At 39.9% G+C, this 26,580-nt stretch overlaps 1 protein-coding gene across 9 annotated transcripts in view; it reads right to left on the reverse strand.

Moving 5' to 3' along the window:
- The window catches only part of PRKAG2 (protein kinase AMP-activated non-catalytic subunit gamma 2), a 243,861-nt gene that overhangs the window by 10,363 nt on the left and 206,918 nt on the right, over positions 1-26,580 (reverse strand). For all 9 annotated transcript variants that reach the window (XM_061474369.1, XM_061474363.1, XM_061474365.1 and 6 more), the window contains 5 exons: positions 18,828-18,937; positions 4,066-4,147; positions 2,993-3,051; positions 1,462-1,507; positions 915-969 (listed from right to left, as the gene is read on the reverse strand). In XM_061474369.1, the coding sequence (XP_061330353.1) occupies positions 915-969; positions 1,462-1,507; positions 2,993-3,051; positions 4,066-4,147; positions 18,828-18,937 (352 nt within the window). The remainder of the gene's footprint in view (positions 1-914; positions 970-1,461; positions 1,508-2,992; positions 3,052-4,065; positions 4,148-18,827; positions 18,938-26,580) is intronic.

Consider the following 26,580-nt stretch of genomic DNA (forward strand, 5'->3'; position numbering starts at 1 on the left):
ATGTTAAAGAAAACACTAACTAAGGGATTTGAAATTAACTTTTGCAGCTGGTTAAAACACAACAACAATATGCTCATGAACATCTAACACCAGTAAGAAGGTGTGACTGAAAGTGACTTTTTATGGTAGAAAGTAGTGAAGAAATACCTCCTCCCAAGTATAAACTGTTTTTCCAGTGGGTGCTGTGCTCACGATATCCCTGCACTCAAAATGGATTATTTCTGTTCAGCGACAGTAAGTGAAAAAGTGTTCTTGCTCTTCTTAGAAAATGTTACATGTCCTATTGTATCTTCTATACTGCAATTCTACTACATCTACTACTACTTAGAATGTCATTCTATTACACCTACTACGTGAGGATATAGCATATCATTAGTTGTGGTGAAAAGTTCCCTTCACCAGTTTCCTATGATACGGCATAAGCAATCTTATTCCACTAACTGAAAGCAAGAATTAATTGCTGAAAAGTGAAGTTTTAAGTATTACTCAAGTTGTTAAGTGAGCAACTAAAGCTCTCAAGTTACCTTTGGTAACTAAGGTATAATGGCAATTCACAAAACTGTTTCTTTCAAATTCCATCAAGAAAAGAACAGTCATGTATATTTTAAGGAACCCAAACTAGTAGCAGAGCAAAACAAGACACATATCATCTTTCCTTTAGTTAAAGAAAGTTACTCACATTGACAAGTAAAAGACACAAGTTTAACTAAAAATTCTCTTTGGATAATTAAAAAAAAGGTCCTCACTCACAATAAAAAAAGCTCCCTTTATTATGATCAAGAAGATGAGAAAAGTCAGTCTTTTGTACTCCAGTTTACAACATTGTTTGTTATTATATAAAGAAGTCTTAAATTCAATATTGAGATGGGAGTTAGTTTATTTCAAGTTAAGCAAACTGAAAAGCAAAATCCTACCTTGCATCTGGGGAGATGTTCACTAAAGGTTTAAAAGTCTCTTGTAAATAAAGCTCTGTGTACAGAAAATTAATAGACCATTACCACTTTATATGAAAACACTAGCTTTTTTTATGAAAGCATTTTATGAATTCATTCATACACAGTTAAATTGAAGAAAGGCAGCAATATATACAGCTCTACCGCTCAAGGAGATTACGTTAAGGCAACAGAAGTTTTAAGTGAGCCTAAACTGGTTACCACCAGGGGTCACTGCAACAACAGCAAATAAGTCTTTACCAGCTCGTTTTGTGTGAGCGTCTGCCGCATGGAGTACTGTGTTATTTAACGGCATACAGTCTATTTTTAACGTTAAGCTTCCTCTCTGCATTCAGCACTTCTGTTCACACCCAGCAGGTTGTATGAATTTCTAGTTGGCGTTTACTATTTCTGCTTTCATTAAAAAGTGTGTGGAGAGACAAGCTAAGCCTATGGTTAATTAAAAATCCACTATACTGAAAAACACTAGAACATACCAAATTATAAACCAAGTAGTAAATATTCTTACCCCTCCAGGTTTCTATCTTGTGCTCCTCCAATTCATAAATCTGAACCTACAATGGGTAGATGGAAAATTGAGCTTGAAGCATTAATTTTAAATCCAACATCATTAGCAGTACTATAAATATCTGAATAATATCCTTACAGTTCATTGCAGGCAACCTAACAAAGTAAGAACAGTCTAGAATAACATTTCTTGGCAGTAACAAGAAGGGGTGCAATCCTGCTCAATGCAGAGTACCACACTGGACCTATATTTCCAGGGGACAGGGAAGATCTTTCACCTGCCCAGGTTTGGAGCCTAGGGCTCTTCTAGACTCAAAGCCATCTCTGCAGTAATCTATCTCATCTTAAAACAATCACGCTAGAGTAAACCTGATGATTCCTCACACCCCCAAACCAGTAAAAGCTTATTACTCTGATTAAATTAATGGCATCTGATAAGCATTTCTCTGTGAATTGTGAATATTAGCATCAGCTAAGGTATCAGATGTCTGCTTCATCCCACTGTTCCCGGTTATTTCTTTTTCCCCATTAAAATATAGCGTATCTGTTTTAATTGGTAGAGGGAGGATTGTGACATGATGGGAACAAGAAAGGGATGTAAATGCATGAACATTCAAGCTAGAGAATTTCATCAACTGCCTGCCAATGGGAATTTTAAATTACAGATAATTGAAGTCAACAGATCTCCAAGTGATTGTGTAATTTGGCCAGGTGACAAAAAAATTTGCATATATTTAACTAGTTTAACTTGTTTACACGATCACTCCAAGGACAGAGTAACCTTTTCAGGCATCTAAATCTCTGTAAGATAGCATTCTGCTTAACTCCACATACTCCTTTTGGAATAGCTCTATCACAGTTATGAGACAAAGATGATTATACGTAAACATGCATAGTTACATACTTGTTTTTCAAACACAGTAACATTTTCATGTAACTTAGACATCCTCCCCAAATGCTTTTTGATTGATATTTATATAGAATTCCGATTACTACTGAAGTATGTGCTTTGAAATGACCTGAGCACCAATACATACAGCCATTAATAATCAAGTATTTTCCTTCCTACTTTTTACATCACATCTCTTTTTAGGAAGTATGCTAAGCCAGGTCGTTCATCCCAAATGCATTATTCATTAGTTGCAACACTAAGTGGAGCCTTGTAACCAAAACAAAGGCTATCATTCTGGAAAGCACTACACAAAACATAGTAAGTGGTTGTACTCATTAAGGGAATTCCTCATGTTTATACACGTGTAACTGAAGCAGATAGATTACATTACCCAATCAAACTCATAGGACTTTCATGGCTAAAAACCTGGGAACTGAACCCAGCTATTCAGATACCATTCCATTACCTTGCTCACAAAGCCATCTTCCCTTTCAGAAAGCCCTCACAGCTGGTATACCCATGTCATATCCAAGCTTCTAAAGACTTAAATAATAGCAACAACCATAATCAATCTTTCAGCTTGATATTTCAGTCTCTGTACTGTATAGCAAATAAAAGTGTAGCTTAGTATCATACTTACCATTGGAGATTTATAGTATCTATGCAGTATGTTAATGAAATCTGTAATTGTTAACATCCCTGTAACAAGTGATATATGAAAAAAAAAGTTTTTCAGATATATATGCTTAACATAGTATTTAGATTCGCAATATACAATTTAATAAATATTAAATCCATGTAACATACTATTAGTATTGGACTAATTCAATAGTGGAATTCTGAAACTATGTATATTCACTTTTACACTGATACTTCAGAATAGAAACACAAGTCTGAATTAACATTCAAAATTATAACCTCCTCTTTCAATCTGACAAGAAATCCTTGAATCCAGACTGTATTCACCCCCAAAAAGCATGGAAAGAAAAGAGGGTTTAGAACATCTTTAAGAGGCTGGAGGGCAATCCTTGCCTTTCATTTTCTTTTAGAATTAGACATTCCCATTCTGTACTTGACAAGTCAGACTCACAGACTCAAATGAAAGAACAATATAATCCATTTTCTTGAATATTACTTATTCAAGACCTTCCTTCAATCATTTCCATGGTAAACCTGTACTGATACACGACTTTTTTTAACAAGGGGAAAAAAAAAAAAACAATACATCCATAGCATACACATTTTAACTACCAACACCAAACTATGTAAAATAATATTGATGATTAATTTAGTTACCTGAAAGCATTAATCATTTTTGAGCTTTCTCAGTGCACTTCACTGAGAAAGGGCAGAGAACGGCATGCCTGTATCACATGTGTATTAAGATACTGTAACATTAAATCCTTCTTTTTACAGTTCATATTTTCAAATTTCCTTTTTGTGTCGGTCACCTTTATTTTTAGGTAAAGTGACACACACACACTAGAGACCAGATTTCAGAAGGCCAGGACCTCAAAGAACTTTCATGATTTTCCAAGCACAGCAACACTATGACACCTGGCGACATTTCACTCCTTGCAAGGAGGAAAAAGAAACCCTCTTTTGCCAGCGTGTCTCAAGGACATTAGACAATGCCTGGCCTGGGGCCACCTTCTGCAACAGTAAAGCACCTTGGAAATTAAAGTAATCCTGAATAATGTTAGAACTACTCACCTACAAAACTCTGTTTTTTACTCTCCCACAGTGGAGCTGCTCTTACACCATTTGCCACCAAGGCAAAAAAGGCTTTCTTTACCTGCGAGAAGAATGAGCAACTGAACAAATCTTTGCTTTTAGTTTAGCATACCAGACACCAACAGAAGGGCTTCCCCAGTTACTAGGAGAAATGAAAAATGCAGTATAAACAGGTAGGTTGCATTCAAAACAGAACAAAAACCATAGACACCAATCAAACCCCCTAAGCCTTTTACTTCTAAAATGGTTTAAAAGCTTAGGAAAAAAGCTTAGCAAAGGCAGATAGACTTTTGTTTCATTACCTGAATATTGTGTGTGAAAGCCTCTGACAAAGAAAAAAAATGAGACAGCTAAAAACGTATGCTGGCTAAACTCAACTTTATTCCTGTTTGATATTATCCATAAACGTTATTACACCCACCCCCACCAAATTATGACGTTGAATAAATCTGTAATGAATATAATTATCACAAGTGTCCAGTTTAAGGATATAGCTTAACAGCTGAAGACTGTACTGAATTCTAGTTAACGTTCACTATGGCCACAGTTGTATAAAAGAGTTGGTCTCATTTTCTCTCCAGCTTTTAGGCTCACGATTCACACACCTGATTTTAAATGAACAAAAGTTTAAATGAGCAGTTATCCTGTTTTCCTGTTAAAGAAATACAACCAAGTACTTTCATTTTTTTTTTAAAGTAATTAACCCTCCCAAATTTCTGAAGCTGAGTTTGTAAGATTATAGTGCCATTCCCAAAAGAAAAGAAAAACAAAACTTCCCTGGGAACACTAGTTCTCTGAAGCATGAAGCTGTCAGGCTGTAGCACACCTTGAAACCCTGATCTCTTGGCGATATGCTTCAGCATGTTATCATTCCTGTCCTGCCCACACACATCTAAATAGTCTTCATATGGAAGACACTACAAAGAAGTGACGGGTCTTGTCCAGGTCTTGACCTGGCATAAAACTAGGACGTAGCCAGTCTGTGTCTCTGCATGCATGAAATCAGTCCTCAGTCCAAATTACATAGAAGTAGCAACTGCCTGACTGCAGTTTGAGCAGACCAGGATTACACAGTGGCATCTTAAGTGTCTACTTTATGTGCCAAGCGGCTCCTCTTCACAAGAAGATTCAGGAATAAAAGGGCTCCACAATGGAATCAGCATCCAAATAATAGCATCTACTATCAGCACTGTTAGCTACCACATTCTTGGAAAAGTGTGCAAAGCTATCCATATGATATCCAGTGTCATACTAGAGAGAACCTCCATTTAGACTCTCAGTGTTATATTGCTCCTGGGTTGGAGCAATCCCAGGCACAGCTACAGGTTGGGCAGAGAAGAGATTCAGAGCAGCCCTGCAGAGAATGACTTGGGGGTGTTGGTCGATGAGAAAATGAACATGAGCCGGCTTCAGTGTGCGCTCGCAGCCCAGAAAGCCAACCGTATCCTGGGCTGCATCAAAAGGAGTGTGACCAGCAGGTCGAAGGAGGTGATCCTGCCCCTCTACTCTGCTCTTGTGAGACCTCACCTGGAGTATTGTGTGCAGTTCTGGGGTCCTCAACATAAAAAGGACATGGAACTGTTGGAACAAGTCCAGAGGAGGGCCACGAGGATGATCAGGGGACTGGAGCACCTCCTGTATGAAGATAGGCTGAGAAAGTTGGGTCTGTTCAGCCTGGAGAAGAGAAGGCTGCGTGGAGACCTCATAGCAGCCTTCCAGTATCTGAAGGGGGCCTATAGGGATGCTGGGGAGGGACTCTTCATTAGGGACTGTAGTGATGGGACAAGGGGTAATGGGTTAAAACTTAAACAGGGGAAGTTTATATAGGATATAAGGAGGAAATTCTTTCCTGTTAGGGTGGTGAGGCACTGGAATGGGTTGCCCAGGGAGGTTGTGAATGCTCCATCCCTGGCGGTGTTCAAGGCCAGGTTGGACGAGGCCTTGGGTGATATGATTTAGCGTAAGGTGTCCCTGCCCACGGCAGGGGGGTTGGAACTTGATGATCTTAAGGTCCTTTCCAACCCTAACGATTCTATGATTCTATACTGTAGCAGTTTAAATTTCTAAAGTTAGCAAGATTTCTGCCCTTCCCCAGAACACATCACCTCCATCTACACTTCAGTAATTAGCAGTGAATGTTTCAAATGAACTCCAGTCTTTAAGATCAGACTTTTGAAAGCAATCCATGTTTCTTGCTACCTCTATGCAGCCCAAATGCTTCCTCTGTAAACATGAGAAGCAAATCTGTCCTCCTGACCACAGCAAATGGCAGTTACCAAACCTGCTTCCTGACTTCACAGATATTTATGCTATTATCACCAATGAACAGTGATAATGATCTGCTTAATAACACCCAAACTGCATTAAAACTGAAAAAGCCATATGGGAAAAGAAGATACACATCATGTGGTATTTATCTAGAAAATGTTTAAATAGAAAGGTACCAGAGGTTTCAGCCACCTCAGTGACACAAGGACGAGTCAGGTAAAACAAACATTACCAAATCTATCACAGGAGCACGCTAACTCATAAGGAAGACTGAAACCACAGAGAAACCCTCCAGGCAGACAGATGAAGTGCTCTCACATAACAGCATCACACGTACAGTTAATGCAGTGAGCTATTCGGGGAGCAGATATGAGTAAAAATAGAGTTCACACAGAATAACTCCACCTTAGGGCAAAGTTATTTCTAACCATTCATCATCAAAAAGAGAGGAACGTACACTTAAAACTGCCTGAAACTGAGAGCTTTCACCTCTGTTATCTTTCAATAATAATAGCTATCACACAAGTTAACAGTTACAGCCAACTTATCCCCCAAGTCTTCCACAGGAGTAAGATGTTCAAGCTGCATCAAGCTAATCTATTAAAGCCCAGGGGAAAATAGCTTTCTTCCAGATACTAATCATGCAACAAAACTCTGAGCAAGTTCACAAAGTCTGTAATTGATAACCTGGAAAAGAAGCATGCTCACAGCAGAAAATACATGGGAGCCAACTACAGCACTTCCAGACAGCCTCCAAAGTCTTGCTACTGCTACTTCTCAGACACAGCAGCAGCAAAAAAACACCACCTAGCACAATGTCCAGATAGGTGAGATGGTAAAACTGAGGTATTAAGACTCAGAAATTATACTTCAAGAGAGACAATTCAAAGATACACTAGGCAAGAAGCTGAGCTCATAGGCAATCCAGAAGGAAAATAAACTGTTGAAGGATCAGTCTTGCCCTGATTCTGTTTATTTGCAAGTTATTTATCTCAAAGAACCTCAGGAATCTTCTGTTAGATGCCATCTTGTCTAGCTTTAAAAGACAGATTTTGGAAAACCTGAGGACTGCTGAACAGCTAGAGCTACTGAGATACCTCAGCCTTAAATCCTTCATAAAGGACAATGAGTTCAGCTTGGGCATTAGGACATTAAATATTTGATGTCATAAATCACCCAATCACCAGCCCTCTGGGCTGTCCTCCTAGACCACAGCTTAAGTGACATTCCTATTGCTTGCTTCAGTTTTATAGCAGAAAGTGTTATACAGTTAGCTTTTATTTAAAAGAACAATGCCATCCATTTTTAATGTTAATACTTGTCTCTTATTTAAGTAAGATAATTACAAAGCAAAAAACCGACTTTTGCTCTTATTAACCATGTAGTGGTCCCAAGGAATACAATGAACCATTAAAAATGGGATCTATATGGCAAAATTTAGAGGTTGTTCTGACAAATGTGCTGAACTTGCATATTCACATCTCTTCATAGCCAAGCAGGGAAAACTGTCATTTCTGTAGCATGACTCACCAGCCTTTGACAGAGTTGAAGCTGTACCCACAGATGCCATTTTCCCCCTCACTGACTACAAGATGTCTACACAAGGATGAGGAATCCTACTTGATGTGACTACTTGTCTTTTCCAACATTCTGTCTTTTAACTAGATGGGTCATATTCTAGCAAAGGAAAACAGAAACTGAAATCCTGCATGTATCATAAATCATCTCAACAATAGGTGCTATTGCACCACAGAGAGCCAAACAGGAACAAGGTTTTCTTACTACAGGAACTCATTACACCAACTGTGAACAGGCTGAATAGAACAGGCTAACTCAGGTTAGACAGGACTTATGAAGTCCAGAGCACTCAAATATTTCCACTGTAAGTCTTAAGGAGGATGTAGCTTCTTCCAAGTAACAGCTGTTAACAAGAAAGACCAAGTTAGACCCATACATAGGAAGGCCTGTTTTTCATGTAGTAAAACATTTGGCAAACCTAGTACTTTACAGTTAGCAAGCTCCAAAGTCGCTTGGTTACTGAGCAGTGACACCAGAAATGGTGGCAAGAGATAGAAGGTTTCACCAGACTACAGAAAAACTCTTTCCTTGATGACAGTAAATACAGAAAGGGACACTCCTCATTATGATACACCAGACCAGTAATCTCACAAGCCCTTGTGAAAATGCTCTCGAGTAAACATCTGTGAACGAGGGAAGCATCCGAAAGGAAAACCGAGGACAAGCTTATTTCCAAGAATTCAGCAAGCTAAATTTGTTTTATCTACCACTATGTCATGAAAACTAATTACATGCATAAGTGACCAGTGGGTTTCAAACTTGTCTGCCAGGACTGCCCCATAAGGTAAGGAGGGTGACTGCTGCTGTTCAATCACTTGTTTCATTTGCCTTGCAAAAAGGATCTTGTCCTTGAAAACATTGAGAGAGAGAAGAGCTGCGAGCTTCTCATGCCAAAGGGTCAGTGCTGAGAGAGTAAAAAATAAAATGCTACTGTACTGGAAGACACAGAGCACCGTTGTCTCAATGCCAAAGTTAACTTAGAAATGCTGGAAGGTAACAGAAGTAAGAAACGTAGTTACGAAACACCTTCAGATATGCCACTACCAAAGCAAGAGGATGATGCAGAAGACAGTAGCTTGGACAGTGTGTAAAGATCTACCAGAACTTGTGGTATGGCTGCCATCCAAGGGCAAGATGATAAATGTGTACATTTCTTGTACCTATTTTCACTGTAAACCAACACCAGGGCATTAGCTCCACTTGCCTGAAAAGCCCCTAATGTTCCCCCAAGAAACGTCTTGTGTCAATGATTTGAAGGGCTACAAAACTTCAAAGGCAACTCATGCCTCAAAATTCGTATGTGGACCACAGCATCAAAACCAAACCCAACCTTTCAGGCAATCACTGAGAAAAAAACCCTTCCCAGCATAACAAAGTTTGAGAAGTTGTTGAAGTAAGTTTGCAAGAAGGCAGCATTCAGTGTTGGCAAATTGGGTAAGAGCAGCTGAAGTAGTACTGTAGAAGGTTAAACTCATATACCCACATGCTTTAAGTATGAAACAGCAAGGCATGAGTCCATTGTAAAGGGGAAAAAGCTTTCAATTTTCAAAGGATAACAACATACATATATTCACAATATGAGCAAATATGCTAAAGTTTCTCCAGAATAGTCATTGTTCTTAGTGTTAGAGTAAGAAGGCACAAGGAAGGTTACCCTGAGACTTCTCTCTTTGAAGCTAAACACTTGCATTTCAGTAGTTCTTAGTAAGAAAACCAAGAGTAGTACAACCAGTCTTTGTCATATCAGGAAAACCATCAGGCCTCTGCTGTGACCTCTGTACTGCATAAGAACTGGGCAACCCAAGCTTTACTCCCTTGGTCTAAATGTGTTTATGAGCTGACTGACTCTCAGATGCTTTTGATGTGAAAACATGAGGAATGGGGCAACAGCTTCCAGCCCAACATAAACAGGACTTGTATTCCTTAAGTAGCATGGCAAGTTCTCTGGCTGCCCAAACCTTGCCAGATGTTCAAGAATGTTACAAAACAAAGAGTCTCAACTCCTGTATGAGGGAGAAGTAAGTGGGATAATCTAGCTGCAACAAAATAGGTTTATAACACACCTCCCCTACTACTCCCTCACATCACTGTGATTTCAGGTAGTCCAGCATATTATCATCTTTTCTTATCTGAAAAATAACTCTTCAGCGACTAGAGGTGCTCACGCTTTCTCCCCATTACTCACTTTCAGCATCTAATGGAAGTCATTGGATCCCAGGTAATGCAGCATTGTCCACTGGAGAAGGCCAACCACCCTATTTTCACCTAACACTGGCTTGTGATACAGTATGTGGGAATGCAGATAAACCACGACACCAAGTTGAAAATACATCTTCACCACAGAAAGCTCTTTGGGCAACCCTTCTCTTCCACAGTCTGCATTGTCTTCAAAGGATTTATTTCTATGGCCTGAAAAGTTCTGTGAACTAAACAGAAATAAAGGACTCCTTCACATCTTTCACAAAGAGCTCCTTCATAGCTCCTATGATGATCACCTTGATAATATAAAAGCAGTACAAGCTATATATTCTCCAAATACACCATGCACTTTTGCTTTGAAGCAATTCATAACCAGATGGCCACAACACTGAATCATAGAATGGTTTGGGTTGGAAAGTATCTTATGATTATCTACTTCCAACCCCCCTTGTCATGGGCAGGGAAACCTCACACTAGACCAGGTTGCTCAAAGCCCCATCCAGCCTGGCCTTGAACAATTTCAGGGATCACCTGGAATACATTAGCATGTAAGACAGAGACAACTGCTATTTGCAGGTGAACTAGACCGTTGTGAGAGTAACCAGCAAACACACTGATCTAGAGATGCAAACCCATTTTTATAGAATAGTGTTGCTGGAATACTGGCAGTAATTCTGGCCAGCCTGAAGGGCCAGCCCCAAGACACCCACAATCCAACACAGCACAAGCAATCGGACCAAGCATTGGAACAGGCTGCCCAGGGAAGTGGTTGAGTTGTCATCCCCAGAGCTATTTGGAAGATGTACAGATGTGGCACTTAGGGACACAGTTTAATGGTGGACATGGCAGTGCTAGGTTAAAAGTTGTACTTTAAGATCTTAAAGGTCTTTTCCAACCTAAACACTATTATGATTCCATGACATTTAAACACCTTCAATTTAGAAGAAGTAATTCTTCCCAAACACAAGATCCAAAGCAAAGAAAATTCAGGGAGGTGGACCAACTTTCCCAGAGAATCTCCACATCAGCTTTCTAAACAGTCAAGAGGAGACTGAAAAACACTTCTCCTAATTTGTAATCTAGTGATGACATCACAGGAATTGTTCTCTTTTTAGGAGATCTTAATTGCTTTGTCTTTATGTTTCCAAGAAAAGTGGCCAACGAAACATTGGAAAGGATATTTATTAAGCACTAATTTGCAATTCCATTTATTTTCCTTCAAATAAAACTGTAATGTCCAATCCAGACATCTTTTTAAATTACATAAATCTCCAGTCCTATAAAGGAGCTATTCTGAAGAGCTAAAAAACTCTTTTATAGTGCATATAACCAATTCTGTGGTTTTGTAAGTTGGCTTGTCTGGAGGGACTAAACTAGTATGCAAGTCCACAGCCAACCATCTGAGCAGGACAACTATTGCATTCAAATTGATCTGCCAATTATTTTCTTCTTTGGTCTGTGAATTTGGTAGGATTTCCTCCTTGAAGGACTATGCTACTTTAAGTACTTAACAATAAAGACTTGTCTAGGGCAAGGGCCAAGCACCTCTTGAAGACAATTTCCTCTTTTACTTTATATATCACACCCTCAAGTAGAGGAAAAATTGTACAAACCTGTTATTAACTGAGAGGTTGCATTTGCTTTAACATCTGAAAAAACCCAACCAACAAACACCTATAAGCAGCTCCTCCAGCTCATGTTGCATTTGGAAAGCTTACATGAAACCAGATAAAAATACAGTTTTCTCCATTCACAGGAGATGGAATGGGAAGACTCCTGGTAGATGATGTACTCCTAATGGACACAGAGTGCTTCATATAATTTAAAAGCTGATGGGGTAGTACCTTTCAGACCCAAACTAAGCCCCAGAAATAACAGGTAGTGTCTTATCCTCAAGGAAAAGTACGTAGGCACATGTTCTAGATCTCTCCCTAGAGAGCAGGTACTATGTCCACATGCAGAAGGCTTCCTCACACCACATCCACATGAAAAGGTTGCAGTCCAACTGCAGACACCAAACCGGGACCTCAACTGATACTCTATGTCAATATGCCCATACTATAGCCAGCAATCAAAGGCTCTGCTTCCTATACCACCACAAGCGCTGATTTAATCAGGATCTCTTCTCAACAGACACTGGTCATGACTACAGTCAACTCTATTATTCCATCTCAATAAAGTACTCTGCTGATACCACCTGCTGTTCGAGGGGATCCTAAGGATTCTAGTCTAAAAAACATCACTCTGTTCTGCGCCCAGGGTGTGGGGGAAGTAACTTGAAGCCAGAGTTTCTGCTGCTAGATGCCACAATGGGCTAAGCATAAGACATTAGGTAAGCCTCACAGGCAGCGCCACTGTCACCAGCTGCATTGGAAACGGTTCAGAAATTCCTTCACAGATTAAGATCTTACCAGAAAAAGCAGTGGTAGGCAGGAAAGGCAAGAAGAATGATGCATGACTTTCACTCAGCCAAGCACAAACACCTTACGCACACCCTGTGTAGACCAAAAAATTTCTGCTTAATTGGTACACACGCTATCTTCCTCCAAGATGCAGGAATGAATACTTCCTACTTGTTTCAAGAGCTGCACAAATTAAGCTGCTATGTTTGTTGCATACAAGCAACAGAAGCAGCTCTTAAAAAACACAAGAATCTTCTTCCCGTATTATGCGACTGGTTCCAGCCTGATCCCAATGAACAGAGCTTTTATGTGGCCTGCTCAACTGCCTCAGCCCACATACCAGTTAGAAGCTAAATGACATTATTCTCTTACAGTTCTGCAGGACAGGTAAACAAGGAGGCATATTCACACTCCTCAGAAATGCAGACAGTGCATTAGTTTAAAATTTAGCCACTTTGGCAAGAAAAAACCTCAGAGCCAATTAAGGAAGTCAGTCAATCCCTTTGTAAAGCTGTGGGAACTCTACTGTGACAGCAGACCCAGAGCCTGCTGCATGTTTATAAGCAAACAATTCTGGAGCATTCTTCCTGGAAGCCTGGTCTACCTCATTACCTTGCAGAGAGACAGCAGAAGGAAGAGAAATGCAAATTCTCTTCCGCTCTTAAATGTGGGATCCACTGCATGCTCTGAAAAAGTTAGAAGTTGTACTTACTTCCAGTTTGTTAAACCACTAAAGAAGTCTCCAGAAGATTGACTTTTTAATTTTTTTTCTATGTGGTAGAAAAATAAGTATTTGAGCTCTTACTAGCATGTGGCAGTTACTGACAAAAGCCTACGCTAGTGAGATAACTCCTAGTCCATTACCAACTTAGATAATTCCATTTAACAGAAAAGTTAAAGAAACTAGCATTTAAGTCATGCAGTTGTCCAAGATGTTTTTCAGGATATAAAAAATCTTCAGGATTCCGAAAGCTTATTTTGATGACTGTTTCCACATAAAAATGATTTTTACTTGTTTATGAAGAAATGCTGGGCAAATATTTCAAAAACAGCTTCAAGGTCATGGTGAGCAAAAGCTACATGTATTTTAGTATTAAAACTTTTAAGTCTACTTTTAACAGGTAAGAATATCATTTAGCCAAAGGTTAGATAGAGCTTTTCACCCCATGACAGCTTATACAAACTTCGCAAGACACACCTGCTACATTTCCTAATATACTAGTCTCAGAACTGCAGATTGCTGCTTGATACAGAGCAGGGAAGTACCTTGTCTTACATTTGCCTTTTACATTCCTCTTGGAGGGTTAGTTGCTCTGCGCTACAAAAATAAGTTAATCTGTCTCATCTTTATGTAGGCTGGGCAAAGTCAAAACAAATTGAGAAACTTGTTTGAAGGTCAGACAGAAAACTGGCTTAAAGTAAGCTTATGCAGTTAAACTTCAGAGACCACTATAAAGCTAGGGAAGAGCCATTTCCTTTCAAAACTCATTTGAGGCCAGGACGGGGGGGAATACATTGGTCTCTAAAGAAAACGCAAAGGCAAACATGTGGTAACAAGGGGAAAAAAAAATAAATCACATCAGTAGATGATGTTAGACTGACAAAAATAATCCAGCTAACAGATTGTGAACAAAGTGCTATGTTTTGTTGACATTTGAACTGAATACAGGAATTACTGAAATTCATATTTTCCTTCAAAGCTTTAGTATCACTTTCAAAGAAAAAAAAAAAATCAAATTGCTATGCCACTGTATGGGTACCTCACACAAGTTCAGGCAAACAAAGTAAAGGCAGATCTGGATGTCACCTTATTTCCTCAGATCACTTTAACATTAAATGTATTAACACTTGTAGAACACCCAAATCCTGTGCTGAAGACACAAGCTGGTAACCAGTAAATCTGCATTCAGCTCAGTGTTTTCCTGAAGCTTGTAATAAAGATAGTACAGATCCATTTACTGAATAACTAGAATGATGAACAAGTGAATGCTCATTCACAGAGTAGCCCTTCAGGGGACAAGCTCCCTCACCCCCTCCAAGGGGGGTTGTCCCCGAAGTGTTTGCTCTCCTATTGTTTGCATCTTGGGAGATGTGCAAGAGATCAGAAAATCAGTTTATGCACTGTAAGATGCACACTGTTGCAACTCCCCACCATCCGTAGTGTCAGGTTCCCAAACTTCACAGGATAGGCCAGTCTCTTGATTGCTTCCCTGGTCAGATCAGACTTCTGAAAATTTCTTTAATGTGCATCCAGCAGAGATGGCACCTTCTCTGGGGAAAGCAAAAGGCTGAATCTTGTCACAAACTAGAAGTATTCATGGGTCAATAGGCATGGGGAAAGCCACAGCACTTTCTGGAGTACAGTATGAATCCATAAATATTTATGAGGTGCAAATACTCACAGGCTACATCTATTAGTGAGCTAAAAGGGTGACAGAACAGTCCACTGTCAGTCTAAATCAAAACTGTGCCAGCTAACACTCTACCAGACAGTATCTGCCACTTCTCAGGGTTCAGCAGAGGCCAGGGACCATTTCAGATAAGCAGATTAGGCGTAGATGCTCTGTTTTGGCAGAAATAAACTAAGCTATACAAAGGCAAACTGAGCTTTTACTCATTTAGTATAGATGTTGCTCAAGTCTGTGCGAAGTGGCATATTCTCCACCTGAATCACCGCACAGTTTTCCCATAACATATGATCTGATGCCTAACAGAAGTGCATGGGATATAACACTCCTTTCACAACAGCCAAGTGTAGGTGCCAGCTGTACAGGTATATTCCTGACATGTAAGACCAGAGTGGTGTGCTAGCACTAGAAGCAGTGCAACATTTGGTGACTGCTGGCATCAAGAGGCCCCTGTGCCTTCTGACAAAGAAGCATGACTGAACAGAATGTCAGCCCCTTCCTGCTCTTTATTAGTGTCCTCCTTTCAGCTGGGATAGTTAATTGTTTTCCTAATAGCTGGTGCAGTGCTGTGTTTTGGCTTAATCTGAGAATAATGCTGATAACACACAAATGTTTTAGCTGCTCCTAAGGAGTGCTTATCAAGAACTTTTCAGTCCCTCATGTCCTGCCAGTGAGGAGGGGCACAAGAAGCCAGGAGGAAGAAGAGACAGGACACCTGAACCAAACTAGCCAAAGGTATATTCCATACCACAGCACATCATGCCCGGTACATAAACTGGGGGCAGTTACCCAGATAGCCAGATCGCTGCTCCAGTTGAGTTGGGTATCAGTCAGCAGATGGTAAGCAGTTGTATTGGGCATCACTTGGTCTTTGGTTATGTGGGGTTTCTTTGGCTTCGTTTTGCGTTTCCCCCCACCTTAGGTTTTAGTCCTCTCCCCCCTCCCCTTTCATTATTATTATATTTTACTTTATTTCAATTATTAAACTGCTCTTATCTCAACCCATAAGTTTTACTAGTTTCCTGCCACTTGTTTCACTCCCAGGAGGGAGTGAACAAGCAGCTGTGTGGTCCTTCATTGGCAGTCAGGCTTAAACTACAACAATCAGCTATCGATTCTGTTAAATAAGACCTTATTTGTGTTTCCAGTGTAACGGCACCTTCCTATCTCCTCTCATATTAACAGTTAAAGCAAGATTCCTCACAAATCTTCACACTAAATCCCTCAAATACATTGAAACTAAACATTTACTTTTATGAACTGATGTTGCTTTAGCAATATGACTTGTGCCACGTTATATAAGTTAACATCTCCAGTTTTCTCAGTTTTATAATACTTTCCACGGTATCTCATGAATAGTTTTCCATGGTGGAAACATGCAATGTGCACTGTGATTGCTGGCCAGTAGAGGGAGACGGGATACTGTCGTCAAATAGAAATCAGAACGGATTTCCAAAGATGCCAATAGAACAGAACAGAACCCCATTTTTGACTTCTTCCCTTGATTGCTAATAACTTATATGAAGGGAGGCAAAAAGTGAGCCCTTATATATTGTTTTAGCTCTAGGATTATTAAAAACTTGAATTCAAATATTCAGAGAACTGTTACAAGATTCATTCACTCACACTGCTTCTCAAGTGTCACCTTCACACTGGCTCACCAACTGGAAATGAAACTGCAACTTCTTTACATTGCCAGCATTATCTCAACACCGCTTCAGCAATGAAAACTGCCATCAGGCACGATTTCACATAATCAACCAAGAGATCTGGGGAATCCAAAGGAATGGGTGACCTTCCCTAACTAACCAGTTCATGGAAGTACAGAAGTACAGAAAATTCACCTCCCCAACTGCAACAGTGACCAAGCTCACACCTTTAACCCAGGTGACCACTGACAGCTGAGAACTCAACAGGTCATGCCAACAAGCTGCAGGTACAAACTCCCAACAGATTATTCTCACACTATGAGATAAATCCCAATCAAAAGGAAGCTAATAGTCTTTAAGAAGAGCTGAAAGAGTGACAGTAAACACTACCATCCCAAATTTGACCATTCAGGTCAAGAGGTCGAATAGTCCAGAGCTGACAGTGATTCTCTTTTTCCCCCTCCAAGATGGTGAAAAAGTCAACATAATCAACCTCCTAAAGAAGCAAGCTTCTGAGAGGGAAAGAAATCTCTCAGAAGGAATGTGTCAAGAAGCATTCACTAGTACTGTATCTAAATGTAACAGATACTGTTAATTAGAGCTTACAGTGCTTGTATAGAGTCCGTGTGAGTGGTGAAATGAAGAGCAGATGCAGCTGAAAAACTATCAAAACAGTCAAGTGGAATATACATAGAAAGTCAACAACGTGAACATTTAAACTCTGTAGGACTGATGTCTCTGTACTTGAAAGCTCTTCCTCTAAGTCTGCAGGCTGCTTTTTTCCACCTCTACCACACATCAGGTATCTTTTGACTACAAGATTTGTTGTCTGGTAAAGCACGTGGAAGAGCCCTAGGGAAATAAAAGCAACTGTTCCACGGATACCAAGGTGCTGAAAGATAAAGTTTCCAGTAGAAGTCTGGCTTTCTAGGTAAAGGAGGAAATAATCTAACACGAGACACTGGTGACTACTGACTTTGACATTCAGCACTGCCTTCTCAGCTACCAGACCAGTAAGCAGAAGGAGGTCCATTGGCACACAGGCAGAATCTCAGTCACAGCCGTGCTCAAGTTATGACGCTAGTACTGGATAGGATACTTACCTGTAAGGACTCAGCCAAGGTATCAGAGGCAACACACAGAAGCCCCAGTGTGCTCAGACTCATGAGGGACACTCCCTCACTAGCAGGATGCCTGGATAATCCAAAGAATCCAGTGATGAAGTTAAAGTTGCTTTTTTTGTAATGAGCAGCAACTGAAGTGCCAGCGCTTTAGCCATACTGCAGAACATTAGAAGGATGCTCATCATTGTATGAGGAGGCTGTGTGCAGTGCTCTTGATCCACCCTACTACTTGGCCTTGTTCTGCAAAGTAGGCTTTCCACCCTTCAGATCACACCACCTGGCCTAACATTGTATGATACACATGATGATTCTGTGAACTTTTTAGGATGAAGTATCTATTACATGGTTGCCTCTGACTTGTGGAAAGCTTAAGTCTAATTGAGCAGTACATTCCAGACCAAAATTACTTAATGGGCTTAGTTAAGCAAGAATTGGAGCATCTTTAAAAGGAAGAGCACACTGAAACGAAAACCAAAGCAAGCCAAAACACACCAATTGCAAAATCCAGGAAACAAAAAGAAAACCACAGCTTTCTACCATGCTACAGAGCAGATTAGTCTGTTTCTATAGCAGGCAGCTAATGCTGTCTTTTGGCAAACACACTCTTCAGACAGAGCCAAGAGTCTAGCAGATGATTTAGTGATTAAAAGCAAAATGAGAAACCGAAAACAAAAATTTTCTGGAAAATGTAATAATTTGCATAATCAAGCCATCCATTTTAGTCCTAAACTGCCTTACCAATATAGCTGGAACAGGCTCAAAACACCTGGATATTCTTTAGCTATTGCACAGGGATCTTTATATAAAATGTCTTTATGTAAATTCTGATAGCCATGAAGAAGCCAGTATAAGTTTGGGCTTGTCTGAAAGGCTTTTGGATCGTGATTCCAACTGCAAAATAAATTATATCATCTTCTGTTCTGCGAGGAAGTCTTCCCCCAGCTCCTCCTCTGGTACAACAGGACAGATACAGTTGAAACAATACGGTTTTGTACAGTCAAAGCACAGCCTTAAGAGAGAATTTCTCAACAAGAGATCAAATGCAACACTAAGGAAACAGTCATGTAAAAAAATTAACTGCAAGCAAAGGCAGACTGAAAGGAGAATACTCACTTGTAGCGTAGTGTCGAAAACAACAAGCTTAGAGCTTGTTGGAACAATGTCATAACACTTGTGTGACCTCATGAATCGCACATAAATGTCACTTTCCGATTCTTCAAGTGCTGTAAGTAAAAACATTATGTTGTTTTATTTAAGTAACCTTAAAGTTAAAAACACGTCAAATCAATCAAACACCACTGCAGAAGGACAACCCTAAAGCAAAACTCAAATTCATACTTTCAGATCTGGACTGACAGTCAGTCTTGCACTTTGCATTTCAGATTCATCTTTCAAATTAAATGGCCAAAATGTATTGGTATGAAATTCTTATCAAGAATTAATAAAGAGCTATATTTAAAACAAAAAACAACCTGTTTTTCTAACAGCAAACTATTGGAATATGCATCTGAATTCTACTTATGTACAGGGGAAGCCAGTCTGAAACTGAAGTAATGCCAGGCTTGTCTAACTCAAGCTCTTTAAATGAGTATTTCTTCAATCTCATCTCTGTCCAGTCTACTTTCCACATAGTAATTTTGTATTTTCAAAAGAGGGTGCAGGCAAGTTATGTCATCAGTTCTATTTCCTTCAGGCTATTTCACATACAGCATCATGAACCCAAAACTTCATAAAAACAGGATCCACTTGGCTGCAATGGCTTTAGTGCAGCACATCTGTAGCAACAACATGCAATCCAGTCCATATTGCCTTAGATCTACTTTGCATATGTCAGAGTCCAGATGCATACGCAAACATTCTGCAGATCTGCTCAGGTGCATGGGGTTTTCTTTAAAAGCAGTTTGGCCCTCCATTCTTCCCAGCAGGTACCTAAAACTTGGTCAAGGTTAACCCCTGCATCTGACAGGCATCCTCTAAACCTTGTAGTAACACAGGAACTTGGTCATGTGTTAAACTTTTGAGTGATGTAAAAATAAACAAAACCACCTTGAAACAGCTACTGATCATTGAAGAACTTTGTACTAAGAAGCAAAACTCAAAATCCTCATTTGCAAAATCTGCTCATCAGTCATTTGGCACTATACAAATTAGTCATCACTTCCATAGCACAGCTTCCTTAGTCCAATTCTGCAGAAGCAAAGCTGAGCTGCCCCTGCAAGTGGCTACTCTAGAATACAGGCAGTCTCTTCTATGTGCTAAGCAAGTCCTTCACCTCCAACTGTCATTATTCTTTAAAAAATGAAACCAACCACACTTTTTTCCCACTGGAATGCAAAATAGAAGTTGCATAGGAATATGTAAGAGAGAGCCCAGCTGGGAGGAAGCAAAAGAAAAAAGAAAATAACCTGCTGGATTTATGTTCCTATAAACATCAGGACCAGAACTGAAAATAGCAGGAGCTGGGAAAATTGATAAGAGATTAGGAAACCATGTGAGCAAACTGACAGGGAAAGGACAAAGCAGGCAGACCTGGACAATGTTGGCAGGAAACCACCTTTATGAGGTGATCCCAAAGGGGAACTGCTACTTACTACGTCACGTATAGAAAAGGTTAGAAAGGGGATTTGGGACAGAGAAACCTTTATGGAACTCCATAACATACCAACATCTTATCATCTAACTTTTGCAGTAGCATAAACAGCTACTGTGTGTATGAAACTAATTTAAAGACTGTGCAATAAAGCGAGTTGTTAGGAGGTTTTTTTGTTAGGATCTTTTGATTTGTTGTTTTTGTTTTTAAATACACAAACTAAAAGCAGTGATGTGACCAGGCACTAAGCATTAAAACAATATAAGAACATTTAGATGTCATACTAAACTTCCTGAAGACCAAAGTTCTAAGTTGCTTCTACAACCAAAAATGCAGTCCTTCTGTGCAGTATCTTACTTACTTTAATGCTATCTTTTCCCATGGATAGTACACAATGAGAACAGCACTCGAAGCAAATCACCAGGAAGTAAGACTGGCGGCTAACATGAGCAGTAGCCACTAGAGAGAAACTGCTCTGTCACATTTCCCCAGCACTACAACAGTCAGCCTACAGAACAGGACAAAACTAATTTCTTCCAATTTTAGTCCCATGCCTATTTCCTTAGATGCCTGCTGCAGCAACTGGAATAAGACAGCTCTGGATCATCTGCAGATGAAGTTTATTCCCCAAACTGACTGAAACAGAGGTTCTCCAAAACCTTCACCAAATACCCAGAAACTACCACAAGAATATATACGCAGGAAAGTTACTATTCTAATTATGAATCTGTACATCCTATTGAGTCTGTAGCCTTAGCAATATGACATTATATACACAAGTATACTAAGGGTAGAAACAAACATAGGAACAGCTCAAATAGTGGATGAACTATAAAACAACCAACTACCTTTAGCTGGAAAAAAAAAAAAGCAAAACCCAAAACCTAAAAGTTACACTCTTAGAGCACATCATTGCTCAATACAGTCTTGCCAACAATTATGTAAGCGTAATGTATCATGATAGATAGCCCAGTAATTGTGAAGCACCACATATTGCCAGATTTAATCAGCTAATGCTGTTAATGGCAGCCACCTGTCTGTATTGACCAGTTCAGTGAAGGTGTGCCTGTAAACCCTCTTCTCACCATACGTTCCCGCTGCACAAATACAATTCCAAGTGGACCTTGACAATCCTCACCCACTTTGGGTGCATGGGATTGATTAGATGCTATATAGATGATGCAACATGGGCAAGCCGTACGTTTCTTCCAGAACTCAGAGAAGGCACCACAAAGCAACTGCTTCTTAAGCTGACATTGGAAAGTTACAAATAAAGATACTCAGAAGCATGAGATAGCTATCTGTGACCACTGCTTAACACCCATGTAAATAGCTAGGAAACTAGCAGGACCTGAACAAGGATCCAGTTGTCCAGCTGGAACTGAGGTTCATTTCTACAGAAGATCTTTATGCCTATTTATAAGTATAATGCACCCTTCATTAGTTACTAACTCAACATGCAAAACATAAGCAGCACTGATTTAACTCATATGCCCTTTGTGACTTCCTCAAATTGGATGGACATTACGATTGTCTGAAAGGCTTTTTCAGACCTAAAACCTTCAGCTACTTGGGATTACTAAACAGATGCTGTAGCCTAATTCTTTGTTTGCATGAGCATTATGTATATAAATGCTGCTCAAAGGAGAAAAGTTCTCTCAAGCTGAATGCTTAGCACATCTCAGGGTGCACTCACACCCATCTTTCCCGTACAGTGCAAGTGGACAGGGCACAGTCTTCTTTACAGATCCTCTCACCTTCCAGAGGACAAACTTACTGCTTTTGGTTGTATTCAACCACCACTGTGCTGCAAATATAAAAAACCCCAGTAAAAATACCCCAATCTCCATTAGGATATTCCTACTTCATTACTTTATTTCCCAGTTCTAGTCTTATTTGTTTTTCTGATAGATGCTCATCTTTTCTGGCTACTATTAGGCTTCTGCAGCCTTATCATGTACCCGCAAAGCGGTACTCCCTTTGGATAGACAAGAACAGATGCATTTCTGCTTGACTTAAAATCTGACTAAGTCTCTGCATGCCATTTCTGATCTGCAAAGGAGATCATCTGCCCAACATAACAGGAGCTATGAATATATAATGGCTATTCTTTCACCATAAAGACAGTAACATTCAGATGTTGATATGATAACCGTGTACTACATGAGCAAGTGGTGGCATAAAATCTCTGCTCCTGCTTGAGGAAGTAGCTAAGGAATCCAAAATTAGATTTGCATAAGAATCCTCATTTGCACAAGCCCCAGTTACACTAATTTAATGCTTAAGATGTCTTAAGCTGTATCACACTGATGGGCCACAGAAGAGGAGGACTACATGCTACAGCCCAACTTCTTTAATCAGGGACTTCTAAGCAAGTTCTGTTCCTTCTCAGAGGCTCACCTGGAGTAGCACCTGTGCTAAGCATGGTCTGTCCTTAACATTCCCATCAATTGTATTCCCTTTGGGCAGATGTCCAATGTATGCCTTTCCATATTGCTCCTGCAACAACTTTTGCAAGGAGTGGGAAGATGGAATGACACTATACGATTCCAACTGCCCTGGAACAGCAAAGACAGTTGCAGATAAGCCTTATGGAGTGCATGGGCTGCACCTTCACTGAGGACTAGACCAAGACTTAGGACACTGCCTCCAGCCAAACGTCAGCTTTCTGCAGCTCATGAGCTGGAAATTAGCTGGCTCACAGATAGAGCAGATTCCCAGCAGGAGATATCTTAATCTAGAGCAGGATCAGCAAAGAAGAGTCCACTAATGAGTAATTGAATGTGTATTTCCATGGGGAGAAGGGGATCACTCATGAAAGCTTGTTTCTTGAGGATTCATCTTGAAGTTATTTTGCAAGTGGACATTTCTCCATGTGTACCCCCTCTCCCCAAGTCACCAATGAAGGCAAAAAACCCAAACCCCAAAATCCAAATCCCAGTGCTGTTTTCTGCAATTTTTAGCAAGAGCACAAGTCACATGAAAGGTTACAAGTTCTTTGACAGTTTAAAACCTGAAATTTACAGCCTCATCATACAGCCTTTTACAGAGTAAGATTTCTCTCTGCACTGGTATTTTATTTATTCCTACAGGTGGAGATCCTTTAAAGAGTTGAATATCAACCTATTTTATTTCTGTCATCTATTCCCCAGTCTTATTCACCTATTCAACAAATGATTTCTGCTCCCTTCCCGTCTCCCATCCCTGACGTTAACATGACACATGCTTTAACTTTTCTTTCAGGCAATAAATATCACTCACTAAAACATCACAATGGGTTTTTTTTCTTAACAGAAACTTTTCAGTGATTGCAGTGAGATTTAGTACTAAGTATAATTGTCTATGTGGAGAGCTCTAAGGTAGAGCTATCATCTGAATACTCGTACATTAACAGGGAAACTTCTGTGACATTACTAAAGCCATTCCTCAGAGTGTACTGAACAGATGCCATCAGTTCCCCTCCTACTTTTGCCACCACGCAGAGTGCTTTTCTATCGTAGAAATTCCCCTCAGAATTTCAAAACCTTCAAAAGAAAAGGAAAGGAAAGAAAGAAGCGCCTGCAGATGGAGAACAGAAACATGCAGTAACACATGTTCAACGCACATTGAAAAGCTGCCAAGCAGTGTGACATAAAAACCTACAGAAAGTTCCTCAGAAGCGTTTACTGCAAACCACAGGCTGTATTTTTATGCTATATTCGTACTCGGCTGACTTAACAACAAGATCTTCATGCTTCCTAATTTCAACAATATATATAATAGGAAAGGTCATAATTTTGTATTATAGCTATATTTTGCTCCCTGTATTTCTGCACTGGTATCCAGTCACATTCCAAGTTTAGTCTGTGGTTCCAGGAGCATTTGGAAGGAATACATAGGGTTCCACAGAGACTGTTTTCTGTCATCTGCTTCGAAGAGTCAATTCCACCACAGACCACAATCCTGCTGCTGCAGCTCTCTATAGCAGCCCTGCTCCACTTGGTTAGATTGAGAGCTGTTAGCTCTATTAATTCTCAAATAGTTAATGAATATAAAGAACCCTTTTTATGGGCCTAAACAACTGTTTGTATTACTGCCATTTCTAAAGTTTACTATGAAGTTAACTGCCAAATTTTAGAAGCCCTTTAAAAAGCAGGGGAAAAAAAACCCAGCTGATAGCAGTATGTAAAAAATACACTCAGCTAACTGTCTGGCTATATGAACAACTCGAGGACAGACAGAAACAAACCACGTATGTAAACAAAAATTCTACCATCTCCCCGGATTTTTAGTCAGAATCAGTCTGGGAAACTGTACGACTTCAAAAACTTAAGAGTTTTCTTACAGCAGCAGGAGCAAGAGCTCCCAGCACCCAACACTAGGCTCTTCACCTTGACTCCTATTAGCACAACCATCGCCCCTTGACCAGTTCTAATGATGGTTAGAAGGAAATTTGTGATACTCTCAAGTGTATTAAATTGCCTAGTTACCGGAAAAAAAAACAAACATACATTTTCTTATCAGTTACTGCACACACATATATATTCAAGATTACTCCAAGTCACACTTCTATTTTAAAAAGGCCAAGTAATATGTTGAGTATCACATTTTGGATGCTGGAGAATTAAAACGTTGCAGTTAGAGACAACATCTATTTTTCATCCCAATGTTTACTACAGAACTCATCCAACAGCAATACATTCAGAGAAGTTTCTGTATATACTGATAAATTTTACTAAAGGAGGTGTTCTATCAGCAAAAGAATAGGACAGAGTGCTTACCAAGTCAAATAATCAAGTAAAATAATTGAGTCTTTTGTTAACACAGAAATAAACAGACAAACACATCATCACAGGGAAAACAGGAATTGGAGAGTTGTTCATGTACATCTGGCTTAAGCTGCAACTTGAAAGAGAAATTTTTCACACCCTTAGCCAACATTCCTTTGTTAGCAAATACAGAATAACTACCTTTTTCAAAGGCTGGATCTAAAGATGTGGTTCCACAGCAGCATAAGCAGCAGCAGAGTATAGCAGCTCTGCTAATCCCTCGTATGCACTGTCTGTGTGGTTCCATTCCCTCCCTCACACTGCATCTGGATTTTAACTTCCACAAGTTGGCCGGAAAAGATGAATTTGTCACAAGTTATTGGCTTCCTGACAGTGCCAGTTTCAGGTCTGTTCCACTCCCATATCTAGCCATGTGGCAAGCAGATTATTCCCACCTTTCCCTTACACTAGAAGCTATACAGTACAAGGACACAATCCTTGCTATAGCAGCTAACTATTAGATCAGCTTAGCCATGTCAAATGGTGCCAGAAGACACCAGGGTGACTAATCACTTAAATAAGCCAGCACAAGCTACCCTCTCTCCCTACTGTTATAGATAACCCTTGGCAGAGTACACAATAGGTAAAAGACGTCATTACCCTTGTAAGTTGTTCTTCTGCTTGCATTTTTATCTGAAAGCTGTCACCACAACTGGCTATAAGGTTTCTGTTCACCTCCAGTCTGAACTTACTGAATGAGTGCCTTAATATCCTTGATTACCTCTCCCATGACTTTCACAATGCAGGAGATAGTAGTAGCTCTAGTGTGAGGCAGTAAATCACCTCCTCTAATAGAGCTGAAAAAAAAAACCCAAACAAACCACAAGCCAAGAATGGATGTAGTTAATCCACTCCAAGAGCGACAGTGACACTACATAGCAAGAGGCACAAACTATGCCTCGATGTCTCTACAAGCTCACCAACAGCCCCCAGAACAAGAATTTTAAGGCAAACAGAGGCATCTGAATGAGGTGGGGGTTCAAGAACAATGTTCCAGAAATCAAATATTCAGGTAGGGTTTTTATCAGCATTCCTCAGCTAATGGACAGGTGGGAACAGATTCTGATCCAGTACTGTGTTGTGTACAGTATATTGCTGTGATCACAAGCACAGGTTTACCTCAACCTACCTTCTGCAAGATAAATATTACTAGTTTTTTTAGATAGCTTTGAATGATACACAGACAAATTAAAATGTGTATGGTATATCCTGTGAAAAGCATGATAACTGAGGGACCTGGAAAGAAGAATAAGAAATTGCAATTTTGTCACATAAGAACGCAGTGAAAGGGCATGACTTCTCAGTCTGCTGAGCTGTCTGCTAAAGAGCCAAAGAGCACTGAAAACAGCAGACAAGAAACAGGACACCAGAAGCTGAATCAATGTCATTCTTGGTAGGAGAAGAATATTAACATAGTTTAAGAAGAGCAGAAAAAAGCAACAAACCCTGATGTTGTACTGTACCATTT

Source organism: Pezoporus flaviventris, unplaced genomic scaffold, assembly GCF_033815535.1.
Source record: "Pezoporus flaviventris isolate CSIRO_AGI_PZ_B2104156 unplaced genomic scaffold, CSIRO_AGI_Pfla_v1 ptg000079l, whole genome shotgun sequence".
In the NCBI taxonomy this organism is placed as follows: Eukaryota; Metazoa; Chordata; class Aves; order Psittaciformes; family Psittacidae; genus Pezoporus; species Pezoporus flaviventris.